This window comes from Pomacea canaliculata, linkage group LG8, assembly GCF_003073045.1.
Source record: "Pomacea canaliculata isolate SZHN2017 linkage group LG8, ASM307304v1, whole genome shotgun sequence".
NCBI classification, from domain to species: Eukaryota; Metazoa; Mollusca; class Gastropoda; order Architaenioglossa; family Ampullariidae; genus Pomacea; species Pomacea canaliculata.
The window spans coordinates 3,114,758-3,133,577 of NC_037597.1; the positions used below are offsets into that span (position 1 = coordinate 3,114,758).

Below are 18,820 nucleotides of genomic sequence, written 5' to 3' on the forward strand. Positions count from 1 at the left end.
CAACTGTTTACTATTTCACTATAGTGGCGCCGAACACACCAACTGCTGAGTTACATTTCCTTGATTTAATTAATTAAAGGCGGAGGTCAAAAGTTGACAGAAGATCACAGTTGGAAGAGTTTGCTGGAGAAAGGAATCCAAGCCATTGCGGGTCCAGCAAGGTAACCCCTGCTAGAGAGAGACAAAACAACGAAGATGTCGAACAGCAACGACGATAACAAGAAGGAGAATAAGACAGACGACAAGAAGAAAGAATTTTCTAATCCAGTATCTAACGCATCTTGTATATGTACATACATAAAGCGGGTATCCGAGAAGTAACGCATAGAAAATGTTTGATGGCAAACACATAAACATCTATATTATAGATATCAGCTCTAAGCTCCTATAAAACACGGATGGACAGAGTGTGCGAGTACGTGTGCGCGCGTGTGTGTGTGTGTGTGTGCTATGCTCTATAACCAATGCACCAATAAACACATTTTATTCTCACGTGGATTCAAAAACGATCATATCGGCTGTCGTTTGCTTAGTTTGTCGGGAAGATGCTTCCACCTCGAGCTGATTTCGCACTAGAGGACAGATGGAGAGGGAGGAAACTGCAGTATCCAGAGGAAACCCCCGACGGCTGAGTACAGGTGTCACACACAGAGTGCCTCATCACCCAGAGCCTGTATCGACTGTCACATTAACTTACGATTGTTTTCTGTAACGGTACTTTCACAATGGGAAAACGATATTTACTGAGCAGTTCTCTTCATTCATTTATTGTCTCAAGAGTGTCAACTTGGGACAAACATGCGTCACGTGACTGCGATAAGGTATGGCCGTCTGTCTGTCGACTGAGACTCGTGTTCACGACCGTTTTCCATTGAAACTTTCATGACATAGGAAACCAGTGGAGAAAGTGAACCTCACATCGGGTAATAGCACGAACTTTGGACAAAGAGACGAAAAGTGCATGATTCGTTTGGTCAAGATGATGTCCTAGGCTCTAACGAAAGATACAATTATTTACAAAATATGTTGTTGCTCATTATTTTGGAAATATTATGATCAAATGATGGTCTTAGAGTTTTACAATTAGCGTATTATTTTATGTTCGTCCGACAACAAGTCCAACTGAAAAATTGTAGCACATCGACTGTGACATCTTGTGATGTCTCATAAATTTAAATCATTGATTAAACAATCTGTACCTTTATATTTGTTTATGTGTCTCCTCAATTTTGTACCCTGTTCTGCTAAGCTTAGTCAAGATGGATATTTTTGCCTTAAATAGGACAATATTTTCGTCAAGGGACCCACCTAACTGAAAGAAACGCTATTAACAAATCTTGGTAGACCCACCCAGAACTCATCAATACCCGGTTATTGGCTTCTACCCGGTCTGTGTGACATGTCGAGTAAACATACTTTGTAAACAGTGGGGCAGGTTTGTAAAATCTGGGTCTCGGTGGACCTGTCAGAAGCTGAAGAACATGCTAGATTGTTCTGCTGCCGTCTGCTCTCTTTATCAGCAACATCATCGCACTCTTGCGAAATCCCTTGTGCACACAAATCGACTTGGACAGGTATTGACTGGCCTCACCTGCACGTCACATCCGGTTGATCTGTGCTGCATGAGAGAGAAATCATCGAGAGATGCACAGGGCGCCATGGGAACACGAAGGTTGTGTTTGATCGCTTGGACTGTAGCGACAGGTATCGTGACAGGTAAATATCCTACCTGTGATGAATATTAACGTGTCAGGTGTAAGCTAACAGCAGAGTGTGGATTAATAATAATAATAATACACCTGTAGCGATGTCTGTGTACTGCTGTGTTCACAACCCTGTGATTGACAGTGACAATATCTGTTCACAATATTTCGTTCGCGATCAAAAGCCTGCATTCAGAAAATACTGATAAAACCAGAAGAATGAAAGGACAGACAGAGTGAGGGTGTGGTCAATGGTGCCTCACCGACAAGTCAAGATGACCTGGGGATTGTAGGAGCCAGCGGTTACACAGACCACCGAGTGGAGACCAGACAACGGGCCTACCCTGTCCTGTCTACTGCAGATGACACCTGGAACACTAAGGGTTAAAAACTGTATACACACAGGCTGTCTCTGTGTTGTAAGTGAACATGAGGTTGCCTAGCAACCTGCTAATGATAAAAACATGGGGCAAGTTGAATGGTTTCTACCGTGTCACTGCTGTGTCCTTTCCTGCTCTACATACCACACCCTGTGTGTAAACGTGTGTGTACGTGCTTGTGTTTGTGTATGTGTTGTGTGTGTGCGTATGAGTATTATAGGAGAAACAAATAGCAAACAGAAAGAGAAAATAAGAAAACAACTACTTTTCTTTATTATAACTCGCTACATATGTACATCTGTCCGCATTTAGATAGAAAGGATTGTATTATTTTTGCGTGTGCATCAATATATATGTAAACACGGCCATGTTTTCCTTGGTTATATCTATTTCACTTGTGTCTTATTAATTTTTTTAAAACTCTTTCCCACTATTAATATTTTAAAGTGTTTTCACTATTTCACTAGGATTTTATCAGTCTTCTACATTTGGACGACTGTTTATGTTCTTAACTGAACGGTCGTAACCTTCACACATTTGTAGTGGGAATATCAGAGGGCAAAGGTCATTGAGGAATATTGATGCATCCTGTTCCCCATCATCATCATCATCATCATCTACTGCCAGAGTTTCTAACTTTGAGTAATGCTCTGTTTGAATTCCCTGAAAGTTTTATTTGTGCTCGGCGATTATCTGTGTTGTACTCTTCCACTGATCGCTGATTTTTCTCAATTTTCCCCAGGTGCTGTACCAGGCTCAGACAGCCAGTGCATTGCAGACTCAAGGCCTGCACATCTTATTGCAGAACCGAACAGAACTTCGTCCTTCACTGTCCAGTCCTTGGCAAAGTACAGTAGGACTTGTCCATAGTCACCTGCACAAACTTCATGAACTCACCCGCTGTAGTCTCGATAGACTTGAGGCTCTTAAATAATGGTTTAACGGAAACTGATTTCTTTTCAGCTTTAAGCTTAGGATATATTCCAAAACTAAATGAGAAATCAAAAGTTTCTGTGCAAGTAGTGTTTGTTAGTTTCAGCTGCTGCGACTATTTTCATCTTAGATGACATGTACAATCTAGTGTTCACATGACAGGAGGTCCTACTGACAACTCGTGAGCAGTGGATGAATAGGTTGTTTTTACAACAGTGACATCGTTCTAGTCCTGGGGTAGGTTGCAAGGATGCATAATATGACAATGTTTTCCTTTCTTCAGCAACGCAAGCTGTGAGTGGCTCATCAGCTCCAACACCATCAGCACCAGACTGCGCTTGACGGCGGCCATCTTCAATCTCCGATCATACAACGGGTCGTGTGTGGACAACTTCACAGTCTTCGATGGTCAGTCTTCCCAGTAGCACTACTGCCTCAGTAAATCATCACTTTCTACAGATTTCACTAGTCTGAAATCATCTATGATGTTAAAAGGTGTGAGGGTTTATGTCTGTGTATGAGTGTATCATCCTTTCTCTCCTCTATTATATATATATACACGAGTGTACGTGAGACAAAGGGTGAAAGAGCTAAACACTAATTGTTGTGCAGGTAACTCTTCCTCTTCCCCCATCCTGCTGTCGACCTGCTCCACCATTGACTTTCCCATCTACAGCAGCGGAAGTGACGTGCTGGTCTCTTTCACTACCGGAAGCGATGACTCCTGGGAAACAAGCGATTTTGTCATTAACTACGAAGTGTTTGGATTCAGTAGTAAGTCACTGATGTCCACAAAGTCCAACAAAACTTTAAAAATATTGTCAAAAGCTATTAGTAAAGTTCTGTTTTAATTTGCAAGAAATGCTGAAAACTTTCTATGTACATGTAGATGCAGAAAAAACAAATGGAGAAATTTTTTGTAGGACATTTACTGAAGAATAAGAAGTGTTATTTATAGATCACTAGCTTCATTTTGTGTAGTTGAATATTGTTACTATTTACATGTATCACTGGGCAAACACACACACGCACACACACACAAACAACACGGACGCACTCAACAAGCATTTCTGAGGGATGATGAATGGTAAGTAATCAGCAGCTGTCATCAGCTTGTTTGGTCCATTGTCATCCAAGCCGGAAATGCTCCTCTTCACATCTTTGTTCTAATCAAACACATTATGTTCCAGATGTAGAGTGCTAACACATTATATTACAGTTATAGTAGAGCAGCTTTCACACATTATGTTTCACTAGTACTGTATTACATATTATGTTGCAGCCTGCGCTTCTGATGTTCTACTGAGAGCTGTCTACCGCAATCCGCAGTACTTAGAGTACCCAGAAAACAACCAAAACTATACCAAGTAATAAATTCGGTTGATGCACTTATAATTTGTTATTCAATAAGACATTTACAATAGCAGTTGTCTAAGAGGAGTACAAAGATAGCAGGAGACATGAAGTGTACATCAGTTTCTAAAAAAAATAACTCTGGGGTGATATCATTCGATGTCTTGATGACAGGTTCTTGCTGAAGTGGCCATCTTTGCTTGTGTAGATCGTGTCAGTGTTAGTCAATGTTTCATGGTCGGTGTCGTCATCAAGGATGTTATCTGTGCACTAAATAAATAAATAAATAAGAAAAATATTAAGAAATATTTCAGTGACAGCACTGAATACTGACACAGCTACTTTCTGTTGCCATCTGTGCTCATCATTAACATTTCTTGTCAACCCATTACCGACTGATTGGCTAAGTTGTTTTTATTTATTTTTTTCAGCAACGCTGACTATGGTTGGCTCGTCCAAACTAGCCGTGACGACTACGTTGTGCACGTGACTTTCATGTTTGTTAGCACAGAGTCTGGACGTGACTGCTCCTACGACTACATTGACGTGTACGATGGTATGGTCGAGAACGCAGTTGATAACCAGTCGACTTTTCAAATGCGAATAATGTCCCTTCACGATCTTCTCGTTCACTATGCCTCCATGCTAACGTCCCTTGTTTTTTTTGTTTTAATTTTTTTTTTTTTTTTTTTTTTTTTTTTTTTCGTTTTCCTTATTTTTTTCTCTCCGTCCACCTTTGAAATCTTTCATTTCCCCTCCTTTATTACCTTAGGATAAAATACACAGTTCATTCAATAAAGAAAGAAGAGGAATTGATTGAAACTAAAACATCGATGTTGTCCATGAAGACAGTTCTCTCATCCCACAGGGACATCTGCTCTATCCAGGAAGCTTGTAAGACTTTGTGGGATGCTGGCGATGCAGCGTGAGGTCTACAGCTCTGGTCAGTCTCTACTCATCCGGTTTCACAGCGATTCTACGGAAACTGGACAAGGCTTCCGACTGCTCTACACAGCCGTTAGTCGTTCAGAAGGTCCGCAGGACTCAGGTAAGTCTGACGGACACGAAAGACATTTCTACAAAAGTTCAGTTTTGATCATTTTGTATCGTATGCAATGGATTCATGTATGTATTGTGCACAATGTAAGAGTTATATTACCAATTATTTGTGTGCTAGTTCTGTGCCCTGAGCTCGGTGAATCCTCCAGTGCTGACAACTTGTCTGTGTTTGTTTATTTATTTAAACACGTCTCATCAACAGAAAATTAAGGAAAGAAAGAGAACTCTGTCACTTTTATCAGATGGAGTTAACATTTGCTGATTTGTAACAGATAAAATGTGTTCACACCATCGAGAAGTCAACACTACCACACATCTTCTGATATACTCTACCAGCTTCACCGACTCTGCTAAGTGAGAAACAGTTTCATAAATTATTGAGTGTAAAAAAGCTTTCGTTAGTAATAATTGTCGCAATTAAAGATTTCATAATTATGAAAACATTATCCAAAATGTTCTGTTAATGTAGCATATAGTTGCGTAAATGTAAAACGTTTACAGATATTTAAACACTTGAAGCTTTGGTATTTCATGCAAACATGTGCATGGATATATCAACAAAGTATTTTACTCTGCAAACTCTGTTTCATGTATCGCAATACTAGCTGTAGCTGGCTCCTTCAGACAAGTATCAATGACTACGTTGTTCACGTGACTTTCACGTATGTCAACATGCAAACTACCGACAATTGTTCCCACGACTACGTGGAGCTATTTGACCGTAAGTCGATCTTAACTTTGTCTGCGCTATTGTCGTAAGTCTAATGACAGTTGCACACATTACTAGTAATATTACAGGATATATTAACTATACTAAGGTTTTCTTGATGCTAGTAAAGACACTTGTTGCTATGGTGATGTCCCGGCCGCCGTTGGTCTCAAGGCAACAAGGAATAAGTCGCTCAATGTCCTCAGGTCAAAGGGCAGCATGACCTACGTCACCGACTATTTCTTCTCAAGCCTCTTCCTCTCTTTTTAAAAGTGATGTCTGATGAAGATATGACATTTTCCTCTGTTAGGTTACAAGACTCTAGCGACACAACACCTTTTAAAAAAGTAAAATTAAGATAAAACATGTTTATGTGGAAGCAAATATAGTATTTTTTTGCTCAAAAGATTTCTTTTGGTAAATTTTGAACAGAACAAGGAAAAAAGCATGAATATCAATTATAACCCTTCTCTCTCACACACACACACACTGTCTGACAACCTCAGTTCACACCTGGTTTTTAAATGGAAACGAGTTGTGTAAAATAAGGATTTGCTTGTGTACAGTGTCCAAGCTCTGCCCACAGCCTGGGCAAGGTGTGCCAGTCTACGTCACGTGACTTTTACAGCTCGGCGTCCTCTATGGGGTCCTCTATAGGGTCCTCTATGTACATCAAGTTTCGCAGCGATGCCATTACAGCAGGAAGAGGATTCATGCTGACGTACCAAGCTGTTCCTCGTTCAAGTCTGCCTACAACTACAGGTTAATTGTAAATTACTCATTACTGGTAAATTACTCAGTGATGGTCAGTCCTGCAGTTGTGTCTGCTGCAACACAGGATGATGTGAGTTTCGATGTAGTCCTGTAGTTGGTTGAACATCAGATTGAGATGACTCCGACTGTCACACCTGGACCAAGACCAGGGAGTCATTGTGAGCCTCCACAAGTCGACTGTTAGACGAGGAATCCTTTATTTCCTATTTTCTTAAACTCATATTATCCCGTGTACTCTCTCACGTCACCAGATCCAAATACATTTGTTATATCATGTCAAACGCCACACTATGTGTCACATAATGTCAAATCCTACAAACATCATGCTGTACATCACAGCGTGTCCTACAGTATACCCTGTCCCCACCCTGTCTACAGTATACCCTGTCCTCACCCTGTCCTGTCACAGTCATGGTTCATGTTCAATACAAAAATCACGTGATTTCTTACTTACAGCGAGTACATGCTCTCGCTACCCACCGCCCCTAACAGCCAGGAGGTACAATGAAGAGTATCTGCAGTACCCGACTACCTCGTCAAGCTACCCCAGGTAAGGCTGAGCCTCGTTAAAAATGAAGTTGGATGATGTTTCCTGGTGTAAAATTGAAATATATAATACTGAGAAAAAATGCTTTGGTTATGACTGGTAATTTTATATAAATACAGTCCTTAACATGCTTCATTAAGTTGCTAATGAGTACACGACTTTTTTAATAAAATCATCAAAACAGAAAGAAGTTAGAGCCTTAACGTCCAGAAATTTGATTGGAAAGAAGTTACTAAGGGTGGGGAGACAATCTAGGTCCCAGACTTTGGTTTATCAACATAAGAAAGACATAAAATGAAGGAGGAGGGATTTATCAGTCTCTTCTACAGTCAGCTCATTGTCACCTCATTAAATAACATCTCATTATCTAAAACTAAAAGGTGTCCGGCCATGTTTTCACATGCATGCTGGTCTTTACTGGTTTCATTTTCAGCAACGTCGACTGTGGCTGGGTCCTTGTAACTACTTTTGACAACTACGTCGTGCACGTGACTTTCACGTTCGTTAACGTGGAGTATGCTAGCTATTGTCCCTATGACTACATTGAAGTCTTTGACGGTAAGTACAAGCTTACTCAATGAACATTTACTTACCTATGCTTTCTGAATCTTTTTTTTACTTACTTGGTGACTTATTCACAATGCATAATACTGTGTATAGTCTGTCCAAGTCTTTGACGTCCAAGCAAACACACACACACATACATACATGCACTAGTAGAAAGACATCATCATCATCATCATCCATCCTCCATCATCATCATCCATCATCATCATCATCATCATCATCATCATCATCACTGCATGGCACCTGACGCAATACCTTGATAAAGACTTCCTAGGAGCTGGGAGAGCATCGTCTAGTTTGTATCAGGATCAAAGAAAGAACTCTCTGCTACCTGCGAGGCGCTGACGATGTTGGCGATGATGGCCGCGGTCTGTCCACAGGGTCTAGTGACGTCACCAACAGCCTGGGCAGACTGTGCGGGTCTCAAGTTGGTGACTTTTACAGCTCGGGGCAGTCTATGTACATCAAGTTTCACAGTGATGCCAGTACATCGGGAGGTGGCTTCCGCCTGACCTACAAAGCTGTGTCTACCTGGGACGTGCCCAAACCTTCTGGTAAGCCGGAAATGACGTCATTACCACAGCACCGCACACAACTCAGTGTCTAGGAGGAGAGAGTACACTGTGAGAAAGTCGTAGAATGTTTGTGTTATGTTTTGACAGTGAATGCATCACACCTGTCTGTTTGTCTGTCTGTCTGTCCGTCCGTCATTGTGATGTCAGCCCAGCCTTGCTGCATGATTGTGATTGTTGAATATTTTGCAGCTTCAGTCAGTCCTGCTGTTGTTGTTGGGGCAGTAGTTGGCAGCATTGCTTTCCTGATCGCCGTCGTCGTAGTCGCAGTGACATGTAGACGACGTCGACTCCAACAGTCGACAAGAAATCCCCCCATCAACACCAACAACAACCAACCCATTGTGTACTTCTACCCACCCAATGGTTCTGCTCTACAGACTGGTCCTCCATCTTTCCTCCCTGGCCCTCCCGCTGTCATGGCCGGCCCTCCCTCTGTCTTCGCCGTTCCTCCCTCTGTCATTGCAAGCCCTCCGTCTCTCAACACAGGACCTCCATCTTATGACTTCCTCGTCCAGGGTGCGCGCTACCCTGGTGTGAGTGGTCAGGTGGTCCACACTTCCAGCATGCCGCAGTTCCCGGTAACAGGACCAGCACCGTCTGCATCACCGGGTGCCAGGGTAGGTTTCTCACAACTGAGAGTCCTTGACCTTCGGAAAAGTTCAAAAGGATGCTCTAAGTCTAAGGTCTATGACCTTTAAATACGGTGCATAAATCCGGGTACCACTCTACCTCATAGAAGAACAAAAAGGACTTCCAAAGTTCGCATGAAGTCTCTGTCTCTCTTTTTTATCTTCAAACTTCCTATATTTATATTTTTAACCACTTTTTAATCAAAACTTTTTGTAGTAGTGTAACAAATGAATTTTCGGTTAGTCATAAAACCCTGTCATTGCTTTCTTCGTCTCTTTCTCTCTCTAACACACACACTCACAAGCACACATTACACATTATATCACACACAACACGTTATTATCAATAATAATAATAAGTTCACTAATGCCTAGGATAATGTTGCAGGTGAGCAAGTTTTGAAGTGAACCGTTTCTTCACAATACATCAGTGCACTTCTGTTGAGCTGACCATCGATGGCTGGTGACGATGCTAGTGATTCCACCAATGACAAGACAGATGATGCTGAGACAAACTGTTATCCCAGGAAGAGTTCAGCATCTCTTGAGTTCGCTTGAGGGCAGTTGTTCACATTTGCCCTGTATCAACCCTGTATTTGATATCGTCGTTGGATACACAAAACATCAATGTGTTGATAAGTGTAACATTATAGTCGATATTACACAATATAATCAATACACAACTGTTCAGTTTCATTATGTGGCTGTAGTGACACCTACCATCTCTTTCTGAATTCAATTCACTAAACTCAGATGACGATGCAAATAAAAAGTTGAAAATAAATGAGGAGTTTGGAATTGCTGGATAGGTGATGCGGGTGTGTATGTGTGTGTGCGTGTGCGCGTGTGTGTGTGTGTGTGTGTGTGTCCGTGAGAGAGATTGACTGATTTCTCACTTTGCAAGACAATGTGTGGGTGCGCGCGTGCACAAGATGACAAGTACCACCCGGGTGTCTGTGGTGTCGACATCAGGTCATCGGGGCCGGGTAGAGGTCTAACGATAAAACAAATGCCGATACGAAGGTCATTTCTCTCTGTATGGTTCGAGAACTAGAATCGGTTTCAACCTGATTTACGAGACAATGTCTATTCCACCAAATAGATAGTCTATTCACTGGTAAGTTAAGAGGCTTAGAATCTACTTTAACAAAAACAATAATCTGTTTCCAGCAATTTCACAAGTTTTCTTAGAGGTAGCAGATGCAATGAAAGTGAAACTGAAGATCGCAGTTGACCAGTGCCCTTCAATTTTTACCCCGTTGGTCGTTTTGTTTCTGAATGAAAATAAATCAACCCAACAAATAATTAAGTAATAAAATACTCGATGAATATTATTCAATCGACTTTTCGAAGCTTTCTTGCTTTTTCAATTTGTTCAATGCGTATCGTTTTAGTTGTCAATAGACCATATAATTGAATTTCCGTCTGCGGTGAGATAAATTAACGGTTCATGAATTGGAAAATAGTTTGTCTGTCAGGGTAACTTAACCAGCTGTTCCCTTTTTGAAGGGTTAAGGTTATAGCAATTTTATACATTAGTAAATTATTGATGTTCTTGAATACTAAAGAAATCATGAACAAGTAAGACTCAGCCATGATGATGGCTGGGAGTCGTCGCTGGGATGTGTGGGAAGTCCTGCGATACTAAACACTTCCCTCTCTTCACCTGCCTGGCCAGCGGATAATTGAGGAATGTGATAACAGTAGCAAGCACGGCAGAAAGTTTCAGGTGTACAGGGGCAGGTGGAAATTTTTTTAAGTAGGTCAAGGACAACGACCTTCTTATCTCTGACTAGTTCCACCATCTCGTACTGCTAATCAAAATGTCTGAAGAATACATTTTTGTCTGTTGGCCCTAACTAGACACATTCTCTAACTTCACCATCTTGTCAGTGTGGGCATCTCAGATTTCCCAAATACTCTCACGCATCTGAAGTCCCGTTAACAAAGCTCTTCAGCCATTGCCACCAAAGCCGGCTTGACTACAGAGATATGATTGGACACTGAGGATAAGAAGCCAAGGATTTTGACTGGTGATAACAGTGTCGGTGATAGTGGAGTGCATCAGAGACAGGGTCAGTCGACTTGTACACACACTGACTTGTGCTACTGCTTGCCACCCTTACCTTTGTATCCACCCTGGCTAGTCAACTTGTACACACACTGACTTGTACTACTGATTGCCGCCCTTAATTCTGTGTCCACCCGAGTTAACCCGGGTGAAGCTACAGAAGGTGCCATGGGAGGATGGAGATTAGGATTAAGTCTGATTTCTTGGATCACAGCAGCAGGTGTTGTCACAGGTAAGCAGCGGGTTTTTAATTTGCCATTTGTGTTGAATGCACTGATTGTTTGGTGTGTGCTACCTGTGGTAGTTTGTTGAAGGGAGACAAGCAGCAACTGTCATGGAGCAGATTCCCAACATTCCTACCCCACCCACCCCACCCACACACATACACTGTATATGCCAATTAGCATGCACCAAACTGTTTCTTTGTTTAGAAGGTAATTATGATTTCTGCCTCGTACAATTTATTAACATATAAAACTAGGAAAGTAAGATTTAGGAGAATCTAGTTTATAAGTCAATCGTGTAAACAAGTTTCGTTACTACATGAGACTATACTTTCCACTACAAGAACATTAGTACACTGTGTGCGAGATTTTGATTACATGTGAGAGGTTTGTATATGTTTGTGTGTTTATGTCTGTGTTCATTGCTACCCACCTTGCTTAATTTATTTATTGCTTAAGTAATAAAGTAATACTGATAAATATCACACAGTGCATACCTTCATGTACACCTTTGTGATTTCAGAAATTAATTATTTAGACACAAGACGTCCCCACACAAATTGAATATGTGTACATCACCTTGTGTTATTTTGTCATTGCTAATTAATTGTAAAAACGGAAGTAGTAGTATTTTATGTAGAACAGCTTAATTGGAACGCTATAAAATTTGTACAGAATATTCATTCATTTCTAACAAATTGACGATTTCGAAATTCACACGATATTTTTTTTAATAGGTGGACAGCATTGCTTCCAAATACGATAATAAAAAGGTCAGAGAGCTAGTTTTCTGAAGTCGATTAGTCTGCTTTAAAAAATAAATAAAGACTAGCAAAAACATATTAAACAGCGATTTTTCCAAGCGTAATGCTTTTATAGTCAAATGTTTCAATCAAGATTATTTTCTGTAAAAAAATTCCAATTCACATACCCAGGTAGCACTCCGTGTGTTGCTATCGTACATAAACACGCACAATCGTCAAGTAAACACTGTGCAACAACATGTCTTCAGTAATGAAGCAACCATAAAATAAAATATTCTGATATTGTGGTATTTAATTGAACTCTCTGTTACAGGTAGTCAATGTCGACTTCAAGACCCTCCCCAGATAGTAGCACTCTATGATGAGCAGTACTTGCAGTATCCGAACGACTCCACCAGTTATCCCAAGTAAGCAATTCTTCTTTTGCTTTCCTCGTCTTTTCTGTCAAGAGACGATTTCTTAGTCAATTAAATCCACTCTTGTAGTGTGCGCAAGTACATACAGGTGTGTGTTATGTGCGTGGATTACATACAGGTGTACATGGAGTACGTACAGGTGTGCACGGAGAACACAGTGGCACAGGTGTACACATAGGTGGACATTAAATTCCGATGCTATGATTTCTCTGACTGCCATCCTCGCAGTGCTGGTCATCAGCAACAATCGACATGCTACTTGTGAAGTCAGGGGAGCTAATACCAAGGATAACTCAGGGGGAATTAATACCAAGTTTACTTAGTGGGAGTTAATAATAAGGATAACTGACTCTTCCTTCAATTTTTAGCAACGCTGACTGCGGCTGGCTCCTCCACACTATGTACTATGATTACGTTGTGCACGTGACTTTCACGTTCCTTGACGTACACGCATCCAGCAGCGATTGCGCCGACGACTATGTTCAAGTCTTTGACGGTAGGTAGCGAATGATGTTAGCAACTACTTTGTAGAGTACATCATCAAATAAATCTTACGTGCGTTTTCTGACAGGTGTAAAAATACCTGGAAAACGTGAAAAGATATCAACGTGACGTGCAGCAGAGTGTAAGATGAAACAACACACTTGTTCTCCTTTATTCTCTCAAATTAACGGGCACTTTAATGTAACGAGAGGCGAGACAGACGTTCGTAACCGTCTGTCCAAACTTCGCATCATAAACGTCACGGTGACACACACGCACATTAAAAATGTTTCTGTTACGTCACACGTTGATACAATTCTGTTACGTCACACGGTAATACTTTTCACACGTCACCTGCTGCTGCATTTCTTACATTCATACTATCCGCTCTCAACAGAGGGCATCTCTCCATTTTACCCAAAACAAAAGAACCCTCAGTGTGAGTGGTCTACTGTGTCCAGGGTCAAACAGTTCTTACAGTCTGGGCAGACTGTGTGGGTCGACTGTGGGTGAGTTCTACAGCTCGGCCAAGTATTTGCTCATCACGTTTCACAGCGACAGCAGTACAACGAGAGGAGGATTCCGACTCAGATATGGAGCTGTTGCCAGCTGGGAGGTACCCGCAACTTCCGGTAAGGCTAATGGGACGCCATGACAGTCCCTACAAAAAGTTTTAAAAGAGAATGGTAATGGCGGTAATTTTGTGCATTTTTTGGAAATTGTAGATAAATTGAGTGCAAAGTCTAATCTGTGTTAATTGACATTTAAAGGCCTATCTAACCTCTCAGTTGTTGTGGAAAGAGATCTCAAAGCAAAATGAAATCATTGCCATTTAATGAAAAAAGTCGTTTTATTGTAATTCATTTCGCGTTTGATTGTTTTCTGCCTAAGTTAAAACTTTTATGTTTCTTATGTCATAAAACTCCTGGAGTGGTTGTTTTCTAGCTTTCTACTTTTCCAAAGGTGGCCAAGCTTCGTAGGCATGGCAAAACAGTGGTATACCGCAATTGTATTTTTGTGTTTCAGAGAACAAGTGTCCTTTCAAAGCTACGCAACCAATTGGAGTGATCGCTGCTGAGCAGTTTTTACAGTACCCGGTTAACTCTGTCAACTACCCTGAGTAAGACTGACTTTGTCAATGGCTGTCACCACATAATCCTTAATTCACAATCTGTATGTGATGTGTTGGACTAGACTGGTATCATGTAAAGAATGGTATCTAAAAGAACTGGTATTATTTTCAGTAATGCTGACTGTGGCTGGCTCCTTGAGGCTGGTAGTAACAACTACGTGGTGCACGTGAATTTCACGTTTGTCGACGTAGAGGATTCCGTCAGCGGTTGTCCTTATGACTATCTTAAAGTCTTCGACGGTACGTCACGTTGAACATCTCCTCTTTCACATGTCTACTGCTTAATCTAATATTTTGTTTAAGCAGCAATGCCATTTATCTAATTACTGGTTTATTTTAGTGACAATAACATTATCTAATTACTAGTTTATTTTAGTGACAGCTGAAATAAAAATTCCTGTTTTGGTACTACACAAATGTGCAGGAGTGGAACACTTCTGGTTACCGCGAACCTGAAATCTGAGTTTTCCGATTTACCAAAACTGTGGTCACCAAGCATCCTTGCTCTGTACAGGACCCAATGACGAGGCCAGGAGTCTGGGTACATTTTGTGGATCCAGACTTCTTCAGTTTCAAAGCTCACTGAGGTCTCTGTACATCACGTTTCACAGCGATACCAAGGGAACGCGAGCGGGGTTCCGGCTGACATACCAGGCTCTTGGCAGGTGGGGCGAAGAACCAACTGCAGGTAAGTCAGAAACATCGTCTTTCAGTTCAGGATGGTAGCTGCAATAGAAGTACCGAGGGATGCATGCGCCACCTCCACATCAGTTACGATGGTGAGAACTGGTGATGTGTCTTTATGAAAGTGGATGGTGGCTACAAGAGATGTCAACAGCATAGAGCGCGGGACCTCTGTTAGACAAGCAGATTGCTGTATTATTTTCCCTAATTTGTATAATAATTAAATTTGTTCTTGTTGTACTTCGAACCGCACGTCGCCAAGTCTTCAATTCCGAGAAGAACAGAGATGGGAAAAGCGAAAAATTAAACCTAAGATGAAGTTAAAATGCAACAAAACTCGGATGATTGGTTGTTTGGTTACAGATGGCTCGTGTTCTCTGTACACGCCATCCCTCATGGCTGTGAGCAGCGCTGACCAGTTCATCCAATATCCTTCTTCCTCCTTGAAGGATTCTAGGTGAGATGTCTACGCAGTTTCTTCTGTTGATTAATATTGTTTTTGTGTTGTAGTAATGATGTCTGCCATTCTTACTAAAACATTCTTACCTCTCGGGAGATTCTCGATCCTAGCAGGTTTAAAAGTGGTGAGTACTGCTTAATGAAGGTGAGAAAGTTTGTTTTAATGCCAGAGGCGGTGACTGTGGATGGCTCCTTGAGACGGATATCGCTGACTACGTCATGCACGTGAATCTCTCGCTCGTGAACATCGAGGCGCCAAGCAACAGCTGTGTCTCTGACTACATTGAGGTCTTTGACGGTGAGTTTATGTCAATTTTGTGTCGTAGACATATTTTTATGTCTACTGTATCTTTTTACGAATTTTTAAAAAAGTTGTGCATGTGTCTTATAGGTTTGTGTGGTCACTTCTGCAGAGTGAGTTCCTGGGCTGAGATCTCATCACGTGACACCCGTCGGGGTTTTCTCCGATTCCCTGCCCTCTCTTCCTCTCCATCTTTTGGGTTTCTCACAACGCGTTTAAATCTTGAGTTATTTTTCGCTTTTTCAAGCCATTTTTATTTCTCACTAGTCGAGACTGATTGGGTTGTTATTGTTGTTTTTATTATTTTGTCCTTTATATTGTACACATGCAAACAGGTGCATTTCTATTTGTCCCCACCCCTAAACACAAAAAAAAAAAAATAAACCGAGAAATAAAATTTATATGCACACGTTTTATACATTCACATGCAATTGTTTTTCGTTTCATTATTTTATTGATTATCTTTTTTCGTTTTTTTTTCTGTGATTCTTAGAAAATGCCAGCAAATTTTAACTAGTTAAAAATGTTAATATGGCTTGTTATTTGCCTAGAAACATAAGAACACTGTCTAATGATGAGTTACTTGTGTCCAGGGTCTGATGACGATGCTGTTAGCCTTGGCATAGTGTGCGGGTCAAGAGGTCATGGGTTTTACAGCTCAGGCCAGTCTATCTACATCAGGTTTCACAGCAACATTGGGGGCAGCCAGCTTCGACTGTCATACCGAGCTGTGGCTAACTACAAAGCTCCAGGTAGCAACCAGTTGGAGGGACCACAAACCTAATCTGTGGGAAATTAAATCCCCATTATAGCCATCGACTAGATAAATATTTTAGTCCGAGTTTTTGGTGTTCATATGCAGAGAAAGTAGAAATTTATTCAAATTTACTTTTATTTCACATCAAGTTTTCTTAGAATAGATATAGTTTACAGCTTTTGTGTCAGTTAAAAGGGTGTTAATATGGGTATTAAGGGGTCTTTTGCTGTGGTGGTGGTGGTTGTTGTTGTTTTACTCTTACGCAAACTGAAAATACTGCAATGATTTACTGATTTTACAGTTTTGAGTTACTATCTCGATTGTGGCTAATGGGTATCAAGCAGCCGGCCTAGGTCCATCCATTAGTTTCTACGATAAGAACTTCCACATGACTCTCATCGTCTCCCGCTTTTCAGATGAAGGCAGCGATGTCAATATTGCTGGTATTGCTGGTGGTGTCCTTGGTGGTGTTGCCCTCCTTGCTATTGTCGTTGCGACCGTTGTTGTGGTTTTTATACGACAACAATGCCACCTGTCGACAAGAAATAACCCCACCAACAGGAGAAACAACCGAACAGCAGTATGAACACAGGTGTGTCAAACAGACATACTCGATTTTTTATCTCTCTTGTTGAGAAAGTATTTACCAGAAAGCTATTTCCCAAAGTTAACAATTTTTACTGGATTTGTTGTAATTATTTTGTATTTAACTGCTATAAATATAACACTTAATTACAATCATCTTTACTCGTTTTTGTTATTATTTTACATTTCTTGAGACCAAAAATCTTTGAATTTGTCAATTTTTTAATTATTATTATTTCAATAATAATATCAATAATAATAATATCAATAATGATAGTTTGATCATTCTTCAGGTGCAAAGAGGTCAGGAAAATCGTTCCTTCAGCATGTAGGCAAGTTCAGTACATTACAGCTGTGCTGCTGACACTTGTTCAATTCCACATGGACTGTCGAGATCACAGTTCTGCAACATTGTCTACAGTTTTCAATATTTTCTAGTGTCGTCAGCATGTCCTAATGTCATCAACATGTCTTCTGTCATCAACATTTCCTACTGTCATCAACAAGTCCTACTGTCATCAACAAGTCCTGCTGACGTTGACAAACTTGATTTAAAGATGATACCGTGCAAGAATGCCAGTCAGCTGGATCCCAGTGTTGTGCCGTTTTGCAATGCACCTCCTCACAAAACATTGCCTTTCATTTTGCTTATATGAACAAACTTCATGTAAACCCTTTCGAGTGGTAATTGGGTCAGGTATGCTATAAGATTGAAGTACACTTTAAAAGTTGTCTTAATGAATGTGAAAACAGATCAATTCTGCTGCTCTAAAGCGAAATACTTCTGCAGAGTTGTCAGGTTCTAATGAAGTTTTTGTACTAGGAAGACATACTTTTGTGGTTTACTTTTATCTTTGTTTAATATCGTCTTCAGTATTTAGTCACTGTTCCGTGTGGTGTATTCAACACCTTTTTAAGTTCAGTAAGTTGTGTATGTTGAAGAAAGGGACTTTACAAATAAATAAAGTCTTTTACAAATGAAATAAATAATTAATAAATAATTAAAAACACAGACATTAAAAATGAATTATTGTTATTGTTGTTGTTATCATCCTCATCATCATTATTAAGTCGTTCCTCTAAGTATCTCACCCTCCACTATATGTTTATTTATCATTACTGGTGCGATTTATCTTGGTCGTGGTGATTCGCATGACAAATACCGATTATTATTATTGTTATTGCTATTATCGTCGTCGTCGTCATCATCATCATCATCATCATCATTATCGTCGTCGTCATCGTCGTCATCATCGTCATGAAGTTGTTCCTCTACGTATCTCACCGTCCGCTATCTGTTCATCATTACTGGTCTGCGAAGCGCGTGCGATCCATCTTGGTCGTGGTGCTGCGCATGACAAACACGTAATAGTAGCATCGCGTCATCACGTGATGCAATTTTGTGGTTTGCGTCACACGGTCACGTGGCTTACCGAAGACGCGCCTGTGACCTACTTATGCTGTGAACACCTAGCAAAGAAACATGTCCTTTGAACTTTGAGTCGCTACAACGGGTACCTGCCTCCACTGAGGTTTATGAGAAAATCAGGCAGCAAGGGTGGAGGAAGTGGGCCCAAGAAAAGTGAAGACACCTTAATCCCCAAAGATTCAGTAAGGGTAGGACCTTTATGGATCTCATGTGGGTTATCTACTACTGGTAAATATCACTACACAAGTACTTGATCAGCAATTGTCATAACTGTGAATACTATAAT

General features: G+C 40.7%; 2 protein-coding genes across 4 annotated transcripts; both read left to right on the forward strand.

The window, feature by feature from the left end:
* The first annotated feature begins 11 nt into the window (after window positions 1–11).
* LOC112570475 (deleted in malignant brain tumors 1 protein-like) lies at window positions 12–9,714 on the forward strand. Of its 2 annotated transcripts, XM_025248904.1 has the most exons (10): window positions 12–1,716; window positions 2,826–2,931; window positions 3,300–3,424; window positions 3,629–3,790; window positions 4,299–4,383; window positions 4,801–4,925; window positions 5,238–5,417; window positions 5,701–5,782; window positions 6,034–6,149; window positions 6,704–7,137. In XM_025248904.1, the coding sequence occupies exons 1-10, from the start codon at window positions 1,482–1,484 to the stop codon at window positions 6,754–6,756; spliced, it is 1,269 nt and encodes a 422-aa protein (XP_025104689.1). In that variant the 5' UTR covers window positions 12–1,481; the 3' UTR covers window positions 6,757–7,137. The 2 variants fall into 2 exon arrangements, with proteins under 2 accessions (XP_025104689.1, XP_025104690.1); XM_025248905.1 differs by lacking the exons at window positions 12–1,716; window positions 2,826–2,931; window positions 3,300–3,424; ... (2 more) ...; window positions 4,801–4,925; window positions 5,238–5,417 and adding exons at window positions 7,368–7,461; window positions 7,892–8,016; window positions 8,406–8,579; window positions 8,790–9,217; window positions 9,618–9,714 and having other exon boundaries at window positions 5,705–5,782; window positions 6,704–6,899.
* Window positions 9,715–10,862: 1,148 nt separating this feature from the next.
* Window positions 10,863–18,121, forward strand: LOC112571300 (deleted in malignant brain tumors 1 protein-like). 2 transcript variants are annotated; one of them, XM_025250190.1, is made up of 12 exons: window positions 10,888–11,532; window positions 12,602–12,695; window positions 13,073–13,200; window positions 13,649–13,819; window positions 14,214–14,307; window positions 14,432–14,559; window positions 14,834–15,007; window positions 15,367–15,460; window positions 15,633–15,760; window positions 16,357–16,515; window positions 16,937–17,112; window positions 17,399–18,121. In XM_025250190.1, the coding sequence occupies exons 1-11, from the start codon at window positions 11,469–11,471 to the stop codon at window positions 17,104–17,106; spliced, it is 1,404 nt and encodes a 467-aa protein (XP_025105975.1). In that variant the 5' UTR covers window positions 10,888–11,468; the 3' UTR covers window positions 17,107–17,112; window positions 17,399–18,121. The 2 variants fall into 2 exon arrangements, with proteins under 2 accessions (XP_025105976.1, XP_025105975.1); XM_025250191.1 differs by lacking the exons at window positions 16,357–16,515; window positions 16,937–17,112; window positions 17,399–18,121 and adding an exon at window positions 15,854–16,319 and having other exon boundaries at window positions 10,863–11,532.
* The last annotated feature ends 699 nt before the right edge of the window (window positions 18,122–18,820 follow it).